The sequence below is a fragment of the Periplaneta americana genome, chromosome 10 (assembly GCF_040183065.1).
Source record: "Periplaneta americana isolate PAMFEO1 chromosome 10, P.americana_PAMFEO1_priV1, whole genome shotgun sequence".
NCBI classification, from domain to species: domain Eukaryota; kingdom Metazoa; phylum Arthropoda; class Insecta; order Blattodea; family Blattidae; genus Periplaneta; species Periplaneta americana.
In genome coordinates this window covers 172,378,903-172,398,284 of record NC_091126.1, presented here as the reverse complement: position 1 = coordinate 172,398,284, position 19,382 = coordinate 172,378,903, and the positions used below count along the sequence as shown (strand labels likewise).

The 19,382-nt window shown below is 35.1% G+C and overlaps 1 protein-coding gene across 1 annotated transcript in view; it reads right to left on the bottom strand.

Annotated features, from left to right (window-relative positions):
• Positions 1–1,073: 1,073 nt before the first annotated feature.
• LOC138708154 (omega-amidase NIT2) overlaps positions 1,074–19,382 on the bottom strand; it is a 34,255-nt gene continuing 15,946 nt past the window's right edge. The window contains exons 5-7 of the mRNA XM_069838409.1: positions 9,117–9,350; positions 4,931–5,023; positions 1,074–1,632 (exon numbers count right to left, since the gene is read on the bottom strand). Of these exons, the coding sequence (XP_069694510.1) occupies positions 4,932–5,023; positions 9,117–9,350 (326 nt within the window). The 3' untranslated portion in view covers positions 1,074–1,632; position 4,931. The remainder of the gene's footprint in view (positions 1,633–4,930; positions 5,024–9,116; positions 9,351–19,382) is intronic.

Below are 19,382 nucleotides of genomic sequence, written 5' to 3'. Positions count from 1 at the left end.
GTTTTCAATACTTGGAAATTAATTTAAAACAGAAAGACATACTCAACTTCGACCAACGTACACTTTGCAATAGTCAGAATCCTATGATCCATTACAACATCCATTTGGATGTTAAATTTCAGAGACAAGCTAGAGCCAAGCAGAAGAACACTCCAAAGAGAAAAGGAAGAAATATTTGCAAAAATATACTCACTGGCGCATTATCAGATAAATGGCTATAATATCAGCTCTTTACACGGAAGTCCTAGGTTCAATTTCCACAATACCTGGAAAAATTTATGGTGGATGTACGTGTTTAGACCAGGTTTTCACAGGGTAATCTCATTTTTCTTGTCAATATCCCATAATTTCTCCATTAATTACATTATTTTCACTTCAGTTTAATGTAGGTTCACCTTCCATGGCACAATGTCGAGAATGCTAGAATGATTTGCAGTTTCAATATGTTACTTCTAGAAGGAGACATTTGCTGTCAAGTGATCATGAATCAAAATACCTCCCTCTGTTGGAATTGGGAACTGTAGTCACTGTTACACGATAAGTAAATATTATTACTGCTACATTTCTACCTTAAAGTTTGTACACGTGTGAGTGTATATAACCTGATTTTGCTCTGACAGCGTATTAATCAGCTTTTTGTCTTAAGGCACATTCACAATGAAAATTAATCATAACGTAAGCGTTAACATAAGAATGTAAATGTTACAGTAAAAACAAGAAGTCATACCATCATTCACGATGGGAACATAAACATAACAGCAAACATACTTGGTAACCATGGTAACATAACAACGACGCCATTTCCTCATATTCTGTCGTATACTTCAGCACTCCACGATTTTGTTCTGTTTGCAAATCACGTAAGCATAAGCATGAAAGTTTGGAGTTCGCAAACTTCCATGTTAACGTCTTACGGTAATGTCAGTGTTTATGTGAATCATTGTGAATGATCCCATTTGGTAACCTGGCCGCAAACTTCTACGTTTATGTTACGGTTATGTTTAATTTTCATTGTGAATGGGTCTTTAGATTCATATATCTTATGGATAAGTAATTCATAAAAACAAAACAAAAACATTGCAACATTATTATATATTTCCTTATAAACAATACAATTAAGTTTTAAACCAATGACCATGTCCAACAAAATACCACTATACCCAACTACACTAAATTGTAACGTCATACATGCTTCAGGAAAGTGTGATTCTGAGTTGTAAAAATTGTCTCATTCTGAAATTAAAGTATAAAGGCCACATACTCACTACACCCAACTACACTAAATTGTAACTTCATACATACTTCAGAAAAGTTTGATTTTGAGTTGTAAAAATTGTCTCATTCTGAAATTAAGGTATAAAGGCCACATCCTTACTACACCCAACTACACTAAATTATAACTTCATACATACTTCAGAAAAGTTTGATTCTGAGTTGTAAAAATTGTCTCATTCTGAAATTAAGGTATAAAGGCCACATCCTTCTGTAGGTGATTCAGTCTTCTCACAATGAGGATTCATGTTCATCAAACTAAACAAATATTCACAGAGATAGTTTGTTTTCCAGTCGTAGATGACATAAATATATTCTGCTCCAACGTATCAGGCAAGATTGGCACAACTGAACGGTCATCTGAAACATAAAAATCAAATATATTACAATGTTTTACTCAAATTCATAAATTAAGGACTAAATTGATATCTAATTAATCAATCAATTTCTTCATTACTAGTTCTTAACCCTAGACAGGTCATGCTAGTAAAATTTACGATGCAGGTTTTTATTTTCTCCATTGTTGGCGATTGTTTCACTGGAGACTTCTGGTTTCCTGAGTACCTTTTCCTTCCATGTTGAACTCTCTGCTAATGTGTTATAAACTGCAAAAGTAGTTTGTTTACCTTTAGTGAGAGCCTACTTGGGACATCAGTGCTACACAACATGCTAAGGTTTGTCTCTATTTTGTCTCGAGCTGTATCCTTGTGGTCTAAGGTCCAAGGCATCATACCTAGGACTTGCATTATGAAATAGGCTCTGGCATGGATGAATATATAATAGGATGCGAAACTTACTGAGTTTCCCGTAACACATACTAGAGGCGCTGTTGTAGAAATTGATCTTGCTGCCACCTGTTGGGAGGAGGGGCATTATTACATCTAGCAAAGCACCAAGTAGCAAAAAGAGTAACTAATTACTCCATGCATTTAGCAGCGCACCTGGTGACGAAAATGTTAAACTGTGCAGAAAGTATTCCTTCCCACCCTCATCGATATTCAAAACTAAACCAATTTAAAATAAACTATTTACACCTTTATTCCTCACAGCATCTTCTACTGAAAATTCTTACCGGAGCCAACAGGAAGATAAAAGAGACGATCTATTTTACACTACCCAATTAAAATATAACCAGACAGAGACAAAAAAATAAAGAAAAAGGTTAGATAATTGGGATTGTATTCTTTGGGTATTTATTGTACAGCGCAATGGAAAATTCTGCAAGAACTACTTAAATAGTTCAATTAATTATATTACTATTACTTTACAGTACATTCAATAACACTATTTTTACAACGTCCATAAACATCACTGTTTAACATGCACTGCTTATACACACGTAGTATCACTTTATGTTCACTTATTAGCAAGTTTCTGTCTGTCATCTTGTCTCTTCGAGCAATATCTCGAATGCATAAATAGAGAACTCTGGGTAATGTACCCAACGTGTAGTTCTAATGTTCACCACCTACGACATTGGGCGCTGATCATCTTATTTCAGCCCCCCGCTGCCAGATGGTGCTGACCGCAGTTTCGCATCCTATTATATATTTATCCATGGCTCTGGTTTGAGTCCTCAAGGGGAAGGAACTTTTTCTCATGAAATTTCGGCCAGTGTAATGGCACTAATACTTATTAAGCATTGTGGGAGCTACAACAGGTAGCGAAATCCGGTTGTGAAAACCACCTATAATGACTGGAATGATCATGCTGATCATACTATACCGCCATCCTGGTTGGATGATCGTTCACCTCTACTGGGGAATGTGGTCATGAATCCAGCAGCCAGCTCTTCGGCCTTGGCCCTTCATGACTATTTGAGCCATGGATTATTATTATTATTATTATTATTATTATTATTATTATTATTGTTATTATTATTATTTATTGTTTTTATTTCGTGCTAATGTTACTATCCAATGCAATCCAAATATTTAAACTACAAAAGAGAGCTATTAGAGCCATAGTTCAAGTGTCTCAAACTACCAGCTGCAGACCATTCTTCAAAAAATTACATATCTTGCCATTACCCTGTATTTATATTTATGAAACCTTAAATTTTATCAAATATAATTTGCATAGCTTTCCTACAAATTCAGACACACACCAGTACAATATAAGAAATAAAGATAATATTTTTATTAAAAGTTTTAACACAACTCTATACAAAAACAGTGTCATTCATGCTGGTCTTCTTATGTACAATAGCTTACCAAATTATCTCAGAGAAATATCTGCACATCAGAAATTTAAGAAAGCTCTTTATAAAATTTTAATCAAAAGCTGCTTTTACAGTATGAATGAATTTATTGAAAATTGTCATAACTGAATAGAAAGAACGCCTTACTTCAAAAAACTTCACTTCCTGTTTTCCAGATCCTGACTTCGAGAAGTATGTCTTCTCATGAAAGACGCGATGGTTGAAATTGAATCCTGACTTCAAGACATACTGCAAACGGGACTTACAGCCGAAATCTACCGACCTGTAGTTTTCTTCATTCAAGTTCCAAGTTTTTTTATATTTGTATTTGTGTCGCATTTAATTATAGTTATTACTTTTATGTATATTATGTAATTAATTATTAGTTTGTAAATATGACATGTTCCATATCATGTATATGATCAGTGGATGTAATAAATGATTATGATTATTGTCAACCAGAAGACAAAGAAACCAAAATTCCACAATATGGCCAATGGGATGCAGACATATTGGACCAAAAATGTATCATCCCCTTCCATACAACAGAAAGACAATTGCAATTTTTTACGACATTCTAAACGTTACTGGTATCAATTCCAGGATTATCTACACACAAAATATGACTCGGAAAAAAATTTCTATCCCAACTAAATTCCAGAAAATTTTCCAAATATGTGAAGAATTGGAAAACCATGATTGCAACAAAATTTTGAGAATACCAGGATTTCAATACTTACTGGCTTTTAAGGAACCCAGAGGTTCATTGCTGCCCTCACATAAGCCCGCCATCAGTCCCTATCCTGAGCAAGATTAATCCATTCTCTATCATCATATCCCACCTCCCTCAGATTCATTTTAATATTATCTTCCCATCTATGTCACGGCCTCCCCAAAGGTCTTTTTCCCTCCAGCCTCCCAACTAACACTCTACATGCATTTCTGGATTCGTCCATACGTGCTACATGCCCTGCCCATCTCAAACGTCTGGATTTAATGTTCCTAATTATGTCAGGTGAAGAATACAATGCGTGCAGTTCTGTGTTGTGTAACTTTCTCCAATCTCCTGTAACTTCATCCCTCTTAGCCCCAAATATTTTCCTAAGCACCTTGTTCTCAAACACTCTTAACCTCTGTTCCTCTCTCAAAGTGAGAGTCCAAGTTTCATAACCATACAAAACAACCGGTAATATAACTGTTTTATAAATTCTAACTTTCAGCTTTTTTGACAGCAGACTGGATGGCAAAATTAATGCATATATCAAGTATTTAAAAAAAAAAGTAATTAAAGTATAATTAAAATTACCTTTTGTCACATTCTGTACATTTCAATAATTTAACAATGGCGTATTATTAATTGATTTCCAATTTTTATATTATAATATTTTATGGAAAAATTAAACATCATAAAGTTACGAGTAATACTCCATGAGAAGTGTATGACAAATCTGGACATACCTTAATGTTGCACTTTCACTATGTCATACAAATCACTTCTTCTCTGACTGTAAACTGGAATCTGCTGTCTTACATTCTCCATCACTTGCAAATCTAAATATAAGAACAATACAACTGTTATAATATTAATTTTGGAAAGGACCTGACATTATACTGCCACAAAATTAAAATCCTCGTAATTAGGTAAATGCAGGTGTCAGATAAATTTTAAGATCATCCTTACAAATCACGTTACTTCCCTATCAGTCTTACACTCACACTTTTCTCTTTATCAACTCTGATATTCTGTCATAATTGGAAGCAAGAAGGAGAAAGACTTCACTGTTAAATACTGAGCAAAAAAAAAAAAAAAACACGCACACACACAAAAAAAAATCCTCAAACTTAAATGGCTTTTTGGCTATTTTTTTTATTTTTACTAGACAAGGTACACCACTTTTTTTACAAACAAAATTTTGTGATCCAAACATAGGCTGTAATAGACTAAGTTATGAAAGGATATTTAAATGCAAAGTGTTAAAAAATTATAACAATATTCCAACTTAAAATTTCTGGAGGTTTAATGTTCTGAAATCTGGACTAAAATCTTTATTTTTTTTTTATTTTACTTTTAGCAGATACCTTTCAAAATATCCATCTTCAGAAACATTATACCTTCCAAAATTTTAAGGTACAAATGTTTGTAATTTTTTCACACTTTGTAGTTAAATGCCTTCCATAATTTATTTCTGGAGAAATGACAAAGTGAAGAGAAGCGACTAGAATCATTTGAAATGTGGATATGGAGAAGGCTGGAGCATGTGAAATGGACAGTAAGAAACGAAGCTGTGTTGGAAAGAGTGGATGAAGAAAGAATGATGCTGAAACTGATCAGAAAGCGGAAAAGGAATTGGCTGGATCACTCGTTGAGAAGAAACTACACTGAAGGATGCACTGGAAGAAATGGTGAACGAAAGAAGAGTTCATGGCAGAAGAAGCTATCAGATGATAGACGACATTAAGATATATGAATCATATGAGGAGACAAAGAGAAACTCAGCATGCTGAGTTTGCAGTGAAAGACCTGCCCTTGGGCAGAACACTATGACTGAATGAATATATACACACCTTTTGGGCAGTTTCAGCTAAATAATTTTTTTTTTCAGCATAATCTTCCATGTTTAACGTATCATAAAGTTGTTAAACAAATTTTTGGAACCAGTAGTCAAATAAAACGATTTGTAAGGTTGAACTTAAAATTTTTCCAACAATGTATTAATATATTAGAAAACATTTAGTAATTCCATATCATTTATTTATTCTGATGTAGTTAAGGCCATCAGGCCTTCTCTTCCACAACACCAGGAATACAAATACAATAATAGAAATAAACAGAGAAAAAAATACACTATATACAAAATAAAGCTACACAAAAAATAAAGAGAGAGAAAAAAACACTTTAAACAAAGTAAACCCACACAAAATATACACAGGTTGCAGTCACACAAAATTTAAATGAGTGATTAAATATCATAATTAATTGTATCCTAACTAATTAACTAACATAAACAAGAAATTTACAATTTTAATCTGGATTAAAAAAGAAAAAGAAAGAAAAAAACACAAATCAATACTTCTAGCAATACCTAAAAACATTAACTAAGACAAAATTTTCCAATTTAATTTTGAATTGTAATAAAGTCCGGCAGTCCCTGACGTCATTAGGTAACGAATTCCAGAGGCGAGGTATTTCTACAGTATAGGAAGATGAGTATAAAGACGTTCTATGATGAGGGATAGAAAGAAGTGCTTGATGTCAGTTTCGAAGAGTTGTAAGAAATTGAAAGCGTGATAACAGATAATTCAGAGTAGAAATATACATGATTCTAAACAGAAGAGACAGTGAATGTATTGTTCTTCGTTCCTTCAGATGCACCCATGAAAGTAACTGGAGGGAAGGTGTTATATGGTCAAATTTACGAGTATTGTAGATGAATCGTATGCACACATTATGAACACATTGTAGTCTCTCAGCTAAGAGTGAATTTATATTAGTTAGCAAGGAATCACAATAATCAAAATTGGGCATTACAAACGTCTGAATAAGATTCTTTTTTAGAGTAAGTGGTAGAAATTCTTTCATATGGAACAAGGAGTGAAGTTGAGAAAATATTTTTTTGCAAATGTGTGTTACTTGAATGTTCCAATTTAGATCGCTATCCATAAAAATGCCAAGATTTTTAACTGTTTCACTGTATTTAACAATAATCCCATTCAATATTATATATGGTATAGTACTACTATCAAGAGTGCTTTGTAGATGATTATGTCCCATTACGATTGCTTGCGATTTCTCTGGATTTAACCTTAATTCAAATTTGTGTGCCCACAGTGCAATCGAATTCAAGTCTTCGTTTATTTTGTTTGTCAATCAAGAATTTAGCCTGTCCCAATGTTGATTTTTCATTGTAATGGCTCTTGAATTACTTAAGAAGATCTATCAGTGCTCTGGGTACCAGTACTATTTTGTAGAAAGGCTTATAGAGGACAATGTTTCAATAACAAAGGATGAAGCCTATTTTCTAGCTAATGCACAAGTTTCTTCACTATACAAGATATCATTATGTTTATGAATCAACAGAGGGTACATTTTATTATATCTTACCGAGGGACAGAGGTCGTGCCATACAGTAGCGTGCAAATTAATCCGAACACGACATATTTTTACATTTTCTGTCATTGTTGGCCTCACAGCTGCTCATACCGCTTTAATTTGCATCTGTAGTACATGTAATTCCATTGTTGAAGGTCTGTCATTATTTTTTTTATAATATGTGACATTTTGCCTGTCGTTTTGTACTTATAAACATTTCAGGTGTGTTGAAGACTTAATACTGCAGTCCTGTGTACATTCTGTCATCTTCACAAATGGATACTACTCCACGAAAACGGTCTAAAATTATAACATTAGCAGAGCATTCTTCTATGACACAGAGGCAAATTGCTGCAGAATGTCACATCGGTTTGGCTACTGTTAATTCGATCATAAAACGATACAGGGAGACTGGATCCATCACACCCCAGAAGAAAGGAAACTGTGGCCGGAAAAGGAAGACTTCACCTGCAGATGATCGTTTAATTATCAGGAAAAGTAAAATAAATCCTAGACTAACTGCTGCCGACTTAACCCGCGAGTTAATGGCTACCACTGGGGCGAATATTCACGTCACAACAGTGCGGTGTAGACTTTTGGAAGCTGGACGAAGGGCTCGTAAGCCAATTAAGAAGCAACTGCTAACCCCTGTTATGTGCAAAAAACGCTTAATGTGGGCAAAATTACATCAACACTGGACAGTGAATGACTGGAAGAATGTACTTTTTTCCGATGAGTCTCATTTCGAGGTCCACAGCCACCGTGTTTCTTACATACGGAAAGGATCCGAAAAAGTAACAGCAGCTCATCTCCAACAAGCACCCAAATACACCCCTAAAGTAATGTTTTGGGGTTGTTTTACACATAAAGGGCCTGGAGCATTAATACCTATCAAGGGAATGATGAATTCTGACAAATATATTCACTTATTGGAAAACAGAATCGTACCCCAGCTGCAAAAAATCATTTCCGGATGGCAGAGGTGTGTTCCAACAAGACCTGGCACCATGCCATACGTCTCGAAAAACTACAGAATTCTTCAACAAGAAGAATATTCAGGTACTCCCCTGGCCAGGCAACTCACCCGACATCAACCCCATTGAGAACTTGTGGTCAATTTGCAGAAGAAGAATGCAAAAAATGGATTGTTCTACAAAGGTTGAAGATGATTTCTGCCCTCATTGGTGTATGGTTTCGCGATGAAGAAATGAAGAATATTTGTGGGAAATTAGTGGAATCCATGCCAAATCGTCTCAGAGCTGTTATTAGGAACAAGGGAAGCCACATAGATTACTGAGGTATGTCTTAGATCCTTTTTTTATCCCGTTTGAGTGTTTTTGCATAAGTAATTACGTTGTTCGGATTAATTTGCACGCTACTGTATCTTACCGAGATACAGAGGTCGTGTCATATATAATTTATCCACAATCATTAACTCTAAATCATGCAAATTAAAATGAACAAAATGGCTGACAAGAGGCAAATTATGAGGTCATGCTGGCACAATACCTATCAGTTAATATATAATTCCAAAACTTTCAGAGATGAACTCACCAATATCAGCATACACAATGCCTTCATCAAACTCAGTTTTTGCAATAACCTTGCCCCAAGGGTCCACCACTTGTGAATGACCGTAAGATACGTAGTCAGAGTTCTTCACTTGAGCAGGAGCTATGCACGCAACAAACAGCTGATTGTCCACTGCCCTAGCACGTTGGAGCAACTCCCAATGCAATGGTCCAGTTGTCATATTGAATGCTCCCGGATACAGCAACACATCACATCCTACAAACAACACAATTTTTAATACATCTTGATTACACAACTTCTAACACTGTATCATTTCGGAATATGTATGATAAGAACTTTCTTGTGTTAAATTTTAACGTACTTTCTTAACATATTTCGACCTATTTTGGGTCATCTTCAGAACTGGTCGTTGTTGGTCTTGGTGCCTCTTGTTTCCTGTGAGGGTGCATTCGTAGTGTGTTTTGAAATTGAGTTGTGTGTTGAGAATATTGTTGGGGTGTATTTTCGTGTGTCTGTATATTTCATATTGTTCTATATATCATAGCACATCCAAGCAAAAAGCCAGAAACTCAACACACTAGAACAATATGAAATATACAGACACACGAAAACACACCCCAACGATATTCTTAACACACAACTCAATTTCAAAACATACACTCTTTGACTCTACACTACGAACGCACCCACACAGGAAACAAGAGGCGCCAAGACCAACAACGACCAGTTCTGAAGATGACCCAAAATAGGTCGAAACATGTTAACAAGGTATGTTAAAATTTAACACAAGAAAGTTCTTATCATATACATTCCGAAGAATTTTTAAGTTTAAACATGGACAAATTTTCTACAATGCTGTTCCACTTACAGTCTGTCTGGTTGACAACTGTGGTAAGTATTAATTTCTTTCCATTAGCAATGGCTGGGTTTCAACTGAATGACCCAATAATTATGTTGTGATAAATGTAATCACATATGGAGTTATGCCATATGATTATGGGTTGAAAAGATGAAGGAAAATTCATCACGAATCATAAATGTTTTTCACAAAGGAACAGAAGCCGCAAAATTTTATACAGGCTGGCTCTTACAATTAAAAAATTCCAACAATTCTGAAAAGTGTGCTTGATGTAATAATACAAATTATTAAGTTTGATATATCTTCACCACTTCAATACAGGTTTTTTAAATGTTGTGTTATGAAATAGGCCTAGGCAGTTAGCAATCCTGCTATCCAAAGAAGTGAGGTGGGCTATCTAATAAAATTTGTAGGGCATTTTGGACTTCATAGTGACCTGCTATTATCCGTGGCAAATTTCCTGCATATGACAGCAGCCAATGGCAGATCACTGCAGTGTTGTATTATCGCTGTCTCCTATGATAGAGAGAAGTCTTGTGCAAGAGAGAGACAAAGATACTGGAGTGAGAGGAAGACAGCATCTCTAATAACGTACAGGGTCAAGTAGTTTATAAGATGTCATATTAAGATGTTAATGAGAGAAATGCTAATATAAAGTAGACATATTTTATTTTATTTTAGTAGGTTATTTTACGACGCTTTATCAACAGCTTAGGTTATTTATACCTGGTAAGGTTTATCTTGTCTCAGTAGCAATAAAACCAAGTCCCTTCAAATGAGGGTGGAGATTATAGGAGGGTTGTAAATTTTCAGGATTCTTTTCAAAATCATGTTATTGTACAGGCTATCGGAACTCAATTTCTTAAAGGACAAGCTCAGTGACGGAACTACACAGTACGAAGAGAGATAGTTTGTTATTTTATTTTGTGCTACAGAATGTATCAACTAGTCCCTTCCGCCACTGGATGGATGGACGGCATCGCTCCACTCCCCCATTGCCATAACACAGACGAGGTAAGACATATCTCCTTTCTCTCTCTTTTCATAGTGAGACAAGATACATCACACAGGCTTTAGCGTCTGAATGAGATGAAGGTGATAATGCCGGTGAAAAGAGTCTGGGGTCCAGCACCGAAAGTTACCCAGCATTTGCTCATATTGGATTGAGGGAAAACCCCAGAAAAACCTCAACCAGGTAACTTGTCCCGACTGGGAATCGAACCCGGGCCACCTGGTTTTGCGGCCAGATGCGCTAACCGTTACTCCACAGGTGTGGACAAGTAGACATATCTGACAGTGATTACTCCAGAAGGGCGGCAAGGGGCTATTCCTCACTCCCATCAGTCGTCATTGTTACCCACCACACTGCTTTCGTCCTCAGTGTCTTCAGTGTCACTGTCTTAAATTTATTACAATTGGTTCTAAACTACTGTCCTATCCTATTTCTAAACTACTGTCCTATCCTATCTCTTTCACAAAATCGTCTTCCTGTAATTTTTCTAAGCGTTTCACACAGACGGCCCATTGTTTTGGCATTACTTTGTCAAGTTCTTTTGTAAACAAATCTTTCAACGTCCACAATTTTGAATGTATTATTTCTCCTGGCAACTTGATGCTTCACTTGAGCCCACAGAAACTCAATGACACTGTATTGACATACACTATCACATTTCTGTGTCACAGAAGTTTGATAAAATATATATGATAATAGTACATTATGCAACGAGCCTATAATGATAGTAATTAAGAATCGAGTATGGATATTTATGAAACGAGCGCAAGCGAGTTTCATAATTTTCATACGAGCTTCTTAATTACCATTACAGGCGAGTTTCATACGACTTTTTACGCTCGACCATATTTCTAACCTGAAATTACCGGTATTCAGATGTATACATTTTATTTATAACTGACAAGATCGGAAGTGACCTTGTTCTAGGTCGTGATTGTGAGATGTGCGCAGACGCGAAAGTATTGATTTTTTCCGAGAAACAATAATGTCATTGACCTTGACGTAGTCCCGTTAAACTTGATAATATTATAATATTATAACCTTGATTACTGAATTCGACATTGAAAAACGAGATGACAAATTGAATTTATTTGAATATTATTTACAATTAACGCTAATTATTATAGTAACAGAACATAACCTTCTGCGACAGTATTGGATTTCCAGCCTCCGTGACTTTTCGCTAATTCTCTTTCGGTTGCATATCTGAGAATAATCGATACTTGCGGTTTTATAACGGTACAAAGCTGACTTGTCACTGGCTGAACACATGTAAGCTGAGTTATCATTGGCTGAAGACCTGTGCTTTAATGAGTAGGTGTACTTTAATGACATGCATTAAAGGGCTGCTACCAGATGTATAATTAGTACATTTCGGCATGGTCGAGCATAAAATCTTTTACAGTGTAATATATCATCTTTGATCACATCTAGCTGTGGGATAGTTCTGTGATAAAAGTTATAGTCATCATCATACCTTTGATAAAATCTGTGACTGAGAAGAAAGAAAATGGCGAACATTAAGTACACATGGTCTGTGAGAACTACAAAATTTTTAATATTAGATTATGAGACACATGAAATGTTTCACCATCCATTATAAAATACTTAGTATTCTGTATATAGGATTTCACATCTTCACACTGAAGTTCTCTCAGTAGAGTTTGATGGATTCCTTTTGTAACTTTTCTCCCTACTCCAATCTCTAACCTAAATCGTCTGCTTAGAGGGGAAACAAAAAAACTGAGTATAAATTAACTGTAACTTCACCACCTGTACTTTGGATTTGGTCCTAAAATTTCAGAGTTCATTTATACTCAGGTTTTTGTTTCCCCTGTAAAATTTCCTTTTTTGTTAGCAGGTTTACACTCTAAGCCGATGAAATACGTTTTTTCTTGGATTTCTTCTTTAGTAGGCCTAGTAATGTGGTAACCTTTACTGCATGTACAGTTGTAACAGGCATATAAATGTTGTGGATCCATTATTAGAACTGTGATGAAAGATATGATAAAAGCTTTGACGTAGTGTAATATACTCAAAATCTTACATTTGATCATATTTATTTGATCAAAAATTTTATCATATTCTGTGACACAGAAATTTGATAGTGTAATATAGGCCTAACCGTATTATTTGATGACCTCTTTCATTAGCAAGTTGGTCCAACTCGTACATTCTTTGCTCACTTTTGAACAGCAGTACACGTTGTAACAATTCAGATTTATTTAATGTGTAACAATGTAATGAAATTCAGATTTAGTTTCCATTCATGAAAAATGAATACAATTTTGTTGTAGCTTCTTGGTATCACTTATGAGGTTCAGACCTGTGTTCAGACAGTTGATTAAACAATAAAAAATATATGAAATTCTAGTTCCTGACGACAAGAGACCAATATTTTACTTAGACGAGACTTGGATAAACCAAAACCACACACAAAAATGTATTTGCCAAGACTCCTCGAGAAATGGTGTATTAAAGGTATCCATAGGAAAGGGGAGCTTACTTATTGTGTGCCATGAAAGTTCGGAAAAAATGGAATTTTCACCAGAAAGCAAGTGGCTATTTCGATCTAAATTAACGTTAAACTATCATGATGAAATGACAGCTCTTACATTCGAAGACTGGTTTTTGAACCAATTCATTAATTATTTGGAAGAAGAAAATACAGTATAATTGTTATGGATAACGCAAGTTATCATTCAGTAATTGTTAATAAAATTCCGAATACCTCATCTAGAAAACATGAAATTCAAGTTCCTTGCGAAAAGCAAGAGTATTGTTTATTTCTAAACCTGGTAGAAATGCCTACCTTAGGCCAAAGAACTATCGACTGTCAGACTAACCACTTTCCTTTAGAAAATTTTGGAAAAGATGGTTACAAATCATGCCCGGCATATAAGCCACTACACCAGTCATGACAGCATCAGCTCGCTATGAGTAAGTCGCCCACCATGTAAACAGTTCAGCTCTTGGGCACTGATATCCTTCCCTCTTACGCCACAAGAGGGGTGGCAGAAGTGAATAAATACACCAGTAGTACGAAACATATGATTGCTTGCTTTACAGTATCTACTGAAATTTATATATATATATATATATATATATATATATACATTAAAACCTCGATAAGACGCGCCCGCTTATTACGCTATCCCGTGTAATACACTTTTTTGTCCAGTCCCTGAACATTTCATATATAAAGCCTTTATAAAATACCCCGTTTGTTGCGCTCAATACACTGTTTTTGTGGAATACTTTCGATGTAATTTTCAGCAGTGTACTGTAATAGCAATGAAACACCTTGGTCATTGAACTCACTGGTGCTATTAACCTGAAAAGTATTTGTATTCGACCCTTTACCTGCACATTCAAACCTTCATACTTCATAGTATACTACTACCCCACCCTCTTGTTACGCTCTCTTATTTGACTCCTTATCTGCATACTTAAAGCCTACACACAGTTACAATACCTCACCCTCTTGCTAACCCTCTCTCTCAAACAACATTCCTCACTCGACCGTAATAAAATTCTGGAAATTTTTGCTGGGCAGTTTGTTGTCCTTTTGTTTATTGAAGTGTCTGCGAATGTGATTACAATGAGTGTTAAACGAAAAGCCCTTTCTGTGTGGAAAAAATTGGAAATCTTACGAAAGTACGATTAGAACAGTACTCTTACTCAGAAACAACTCTCTGATGCATTAGGAATCCATCATCGATATTAAGAACGATAATAAAAAATCGCGACTCAATCACTACAGTTGCGATTTCGGGAGGATGTAATCACAGAAACTGAAGTGTGGTAAACATGAGGACTTGGAGAACACGCACATGGCAAACAACTATAAATGGCTTTTTTTTTTCGAAAGAATTAAGTACAGTACATATTGTAAATGTCTTTGACGTACAGTACAGTAATTACATAATGGAGTAATACTGTATTACCTTTCATGAATCATGTATTTCAATAAAGAAAAATGCTAATAGATACTGTATATAAGTCAAAATTAGTATACCCGCCTAATATGCGGTCCCGGTTAATACGCGTTTTACACCCGGTCCCTTGAACAGCGTCTTATCGGGGTTTTACTGTATTAAGAAATTAAATGTAGAGCGACATTCCATGTAAATAATTCCCATGAATACAAGAATGTCGCGGAAGATGATAGGATGAAAATGATTGACGATTATAAAGAAGCATTTGAAAATATTAGTCTAAAAATTTACTAAAATATTGAAAATCTAACTTGAAGTTATAACACTGTGTTATCATGCCATAATCAAAACTGTAGGTGACGACGTAACTGTACTTGAGTCTTCTACTGATAAAGGATTTTTCTGTCTGAACAGCAACGAAGACAAATGGAATTAATTTTAACGTCATCTTATCTTGAAGAATAATAAGAAAAATAAAAAGAAAGAAAAAAAAACCACTGAAGAGTTTGTGGTGGAAATATGTGATTTGCATGTTCAATTGTCGTCTGAAAATGAATGTTGACACTACATAACCTAGTTGTTGAGAAGCGTTAAATAAAACAATACCAAATATTACGGATATTTATAATAAGCCTATATTGACTATTCTTAATGTTTTGTATTTTGTTGCAGAGTGATGGATTATTTGTATGTCACCATGATAAAGTATGATTGTAATTATATAAAACAGTACATAAGTTGAGCTTTATAATATTCATACTACATAGGTATTCTTACTAAATGTCATATACCAGTTGTGTAAGTTTATTTTCTCAAATACTAATGTTCTAATTATGTATTTCAATCCCATTTAATGTCTATTAATTGTTGTGAATGTGATTTTTATTATATCAATGTGTGATAAGACTCTGTTCATCCCCATGTGCATCAACGTCGGTTAGTGTCACCATCAGTTAAAATTGCCACCTAACCCCTGATTAAGCATTTTTACGGCGGATCAACCTCGGTTATGATTTAAATAGGATGTTAACCACAGTAATCTCTAATCAGCCATATTCGAGCGGTTAAAGGAGCTAACCAGCGATTAGTAGAGCAAGTAAAGGAAAATGGCAGCCAGAGCCACAGGTGATTATTTCGAAGACGATTATTATTGTACAGTACTTGAATTACTTGGTTAGAGCATGAGCGTGAAGGTTCTTTAGGGAAAGAGAGAATTCTTACGAGGAATTGGGTGACAGAAATTTTCAGGAGGGATTTCGTTTATCAAAATCTACAAATGGATTACTTGAAATAACACAAGAACAGTCATATTTCCCCTATGGATTGGCTCCTTATATTACGATTCTATGTAACTGTTATTTTCTGTATTTTAAGAGGGAATACTCGAATATCTCTTTCTCTATGTCACTGGCTGAACAAAGAAAGGTTATGGATGGATCTTAGGATAATGCACAATTCCCTGGTGTAAATGGGGTACACGATTGTACACACATTCCTACTAATCTTCTGCATCATTTTCCTTTATGGATATTCCATCTTTTTTATATAATATATTTAAATCTAGTAATTAAGTCTATAGATACTTCAACCTCACATTGGGATATAATCATTTTTGCATTCAATTTTCCATTTTGTACGATTTTAACCTAATAGTACTGAAAAACAAAGAAATGCAACTTGCAAATATAACAGCACCCAAAGGCAAACAAATGCAACGCGAAAATGTAGGACACGTTCATTTCGATGTAGAACATAGTGAGCGCAGTTGTTTTTAGATGTTGACTATTATCTTCGCAGTGGTATGGATGCTTTCCTTTAGTCATTTTGTAGAAACAATGTACCCTCATAGACTTTACTCTGGTTAAATGAGGTGTCAGCTAGCCATGTTTTAGTAATCGGTGATTATGAATGGTGCACAGAAATTACATTTTAACCACGGTTACTGTTCAATCGTCATTTCATAATCTATGATTACTGCGTTTTTAACCGATGTTGATGCACTTCGCCATGTATCTGTAATTTGTATACTGCCTCTGCACAGCTGTTTTGCACTGGAGAGCTGGCAGTAGTATTTTGTGAGCAAGATCCATTTTCCACTCCTCTATTGAGTGTTCAGATACTCACCCCTGCTCCAGCAGCCATATGTGTATTTGTCCTCACTGGTATTGCAGTTACCATGTTAGGTAGTTGACATGAGGATCACGAGTTTGAACTTGAATAAGGATAATGAAAATTTTTCAAGTTCAATCTATAAGATTTATCTATTTTGCAAATGTTTATTTGCTACAACATTGTATATAGAATATTAACGTTTTCGCCTTTTCGGCATCATCAGATATTGTTAAGAAACATGTAATCTAAACCTTGAACAAATTTTAAAATGTACATTGTAATATGCATGACAAATAGATTTTCATGAGTTTTATGTAGTATGTCTTATAAGTAAAAAGGTTTATGTAGAAAAAGATTTCCAGGAAATATAAATTTGGAAGGTCGATATGATTGCAGATTGCTTGTAGGTTTTAGAATGGGTGATATGGTATGTGTACGCCTCAGCTTACGTGTGGGTGTTCTACTTGGTGGTTTAATGCGTACTGAGAACAGAATGATCGTACAAGCATATGTTTCTACCAACACAATGATGTTTGCTACTATTTGACTGCAGTACTTATATACGCAATCAATAAATTCAAGATTGATGAATGAAGAATAGCCAAATGTATTGCTAAACAACTACTAAGGATCAATTGTAACAGCATGGCAATATATGACACATAAGATTTTATCAAATTTTATCATTATTTATTATTAATTTTATTAATCATCTATTATTGATTTTATAAATTGTCTTTTAAATATATTGATATTACATCACCATTCTACTCATAATTAATTATAAAATTCAACAATTAAGTCCTTTCCACCAATATTAATTATTGCTGACATTCGTATTTTGTTAATAATTTAATGCAAGATATAACATAATATGCTTGTCATTTTAATCATTTCATATGTGTTTTGTAACATGAGTTATATGTATCTGCAATCATATCGACCTTCCAAGTTTATATTTCCTGGAAATCTTTTTCTACATAAACCTTTTCACTTATAAGACATACTACATAAAACTCATGAAAATCTATTTGTAATGCATATTACAATGTAAAAAAAAGGTAAAGGTAAAGGTATCCCCGTAACATGCCATGAAGGCATTTGGGGGGCATGGAGGTAGAGCCCCATGCTTTCCATGACCTCGGCAATAGAATGAGGTGGTGTGGTCGGCACCACGCTCTGGCCGCCTTTTACCCCCGGGAAAGACACGGTACTCAATTTTATAGGAGGCTGAGTGAATCTCGGGGCCGTTCTGAAAGTTTGGCAATGAGAAAAAATCCTGTCACCACCTGGGATCGAACCCCGGACCTTCCAGTCCGTAGCCAGCTGCTCTACCAACTGAGCTACCCGGCTGCCCGCATATTACAATGTACATTTTTTAATTTGTTCAAGGTTTAGATTACGTGTTTCTTAACAATATCTGATGATGCCGAAAAGGCGAAAACGTTAATATTCTATATACAATGTTGTAGCAAATAAACATTTGCAAAATGTATAAATCTTAAGATTGAACTTGAAAAATTTTCATTATATTATATTAGATTTATCTGAAGACAAAATGAATTGTAAAATTGAATAAGGATGTTGAATTTCAAAAGGCAATAAAATACTAAGCCTGGCTTCCTCTCGGTGGAAAGTAGAGCTGTGACGCCTGTGTCTTTCATTCACAGAATGTAACAACTTTGACCCTTATACAGGGCTCCAGACAAAATTCGTTGGCAATTTCTCACTCATGTTCAATTTCTACATTGGGTAATTGACAAGTGATGGACAGTCTGCTCAATCAGCAATTGTGGTGGATAGTGACTATCAAAACAAGATCGTTGACCAGGTATGTGTAGACGACTGAGAATTAGCTGAATTGCAGATCGCGCCGGAGGAAGCGAGACAGAACCAAGAAATGCTGAGATCAAGAATACAGAAGAAGCAAACATATGCGAAGAAATCAGATAAGAACGGCTCAAGTACCACAATGGCAATGAAGTTTAATGACACGAGTAAAAATGCAAGTGATTTAACCAGATTAGTGGGAAGGAAGGTCAGTGCCGAGAGGAGAAGTGAAAGTGTTTCTGTGAGTGCAAGAGATGAAATGGTGAGAAGTGAAGTGAAGAATAAGAATGACGAGTTTAATCCAGGACCCAGAACAGGAGAAGAGTCATCAAGTAATCTGGCTACAAAAAACGGCATTCTGCTAATGATGAGCAGTTTTTTAGAGGGAATAAAATAGGTAAGGAGTATGGGGGTGAAGGCTAACTAGGATGGTGAAGTATAATATGTAGAAAATTAGTGAGATCGCAAAATGAAAGGTACACATGAAACAGACATAATAACGAGCATATTGGACAATGGTGTAATATGTTTTAGTA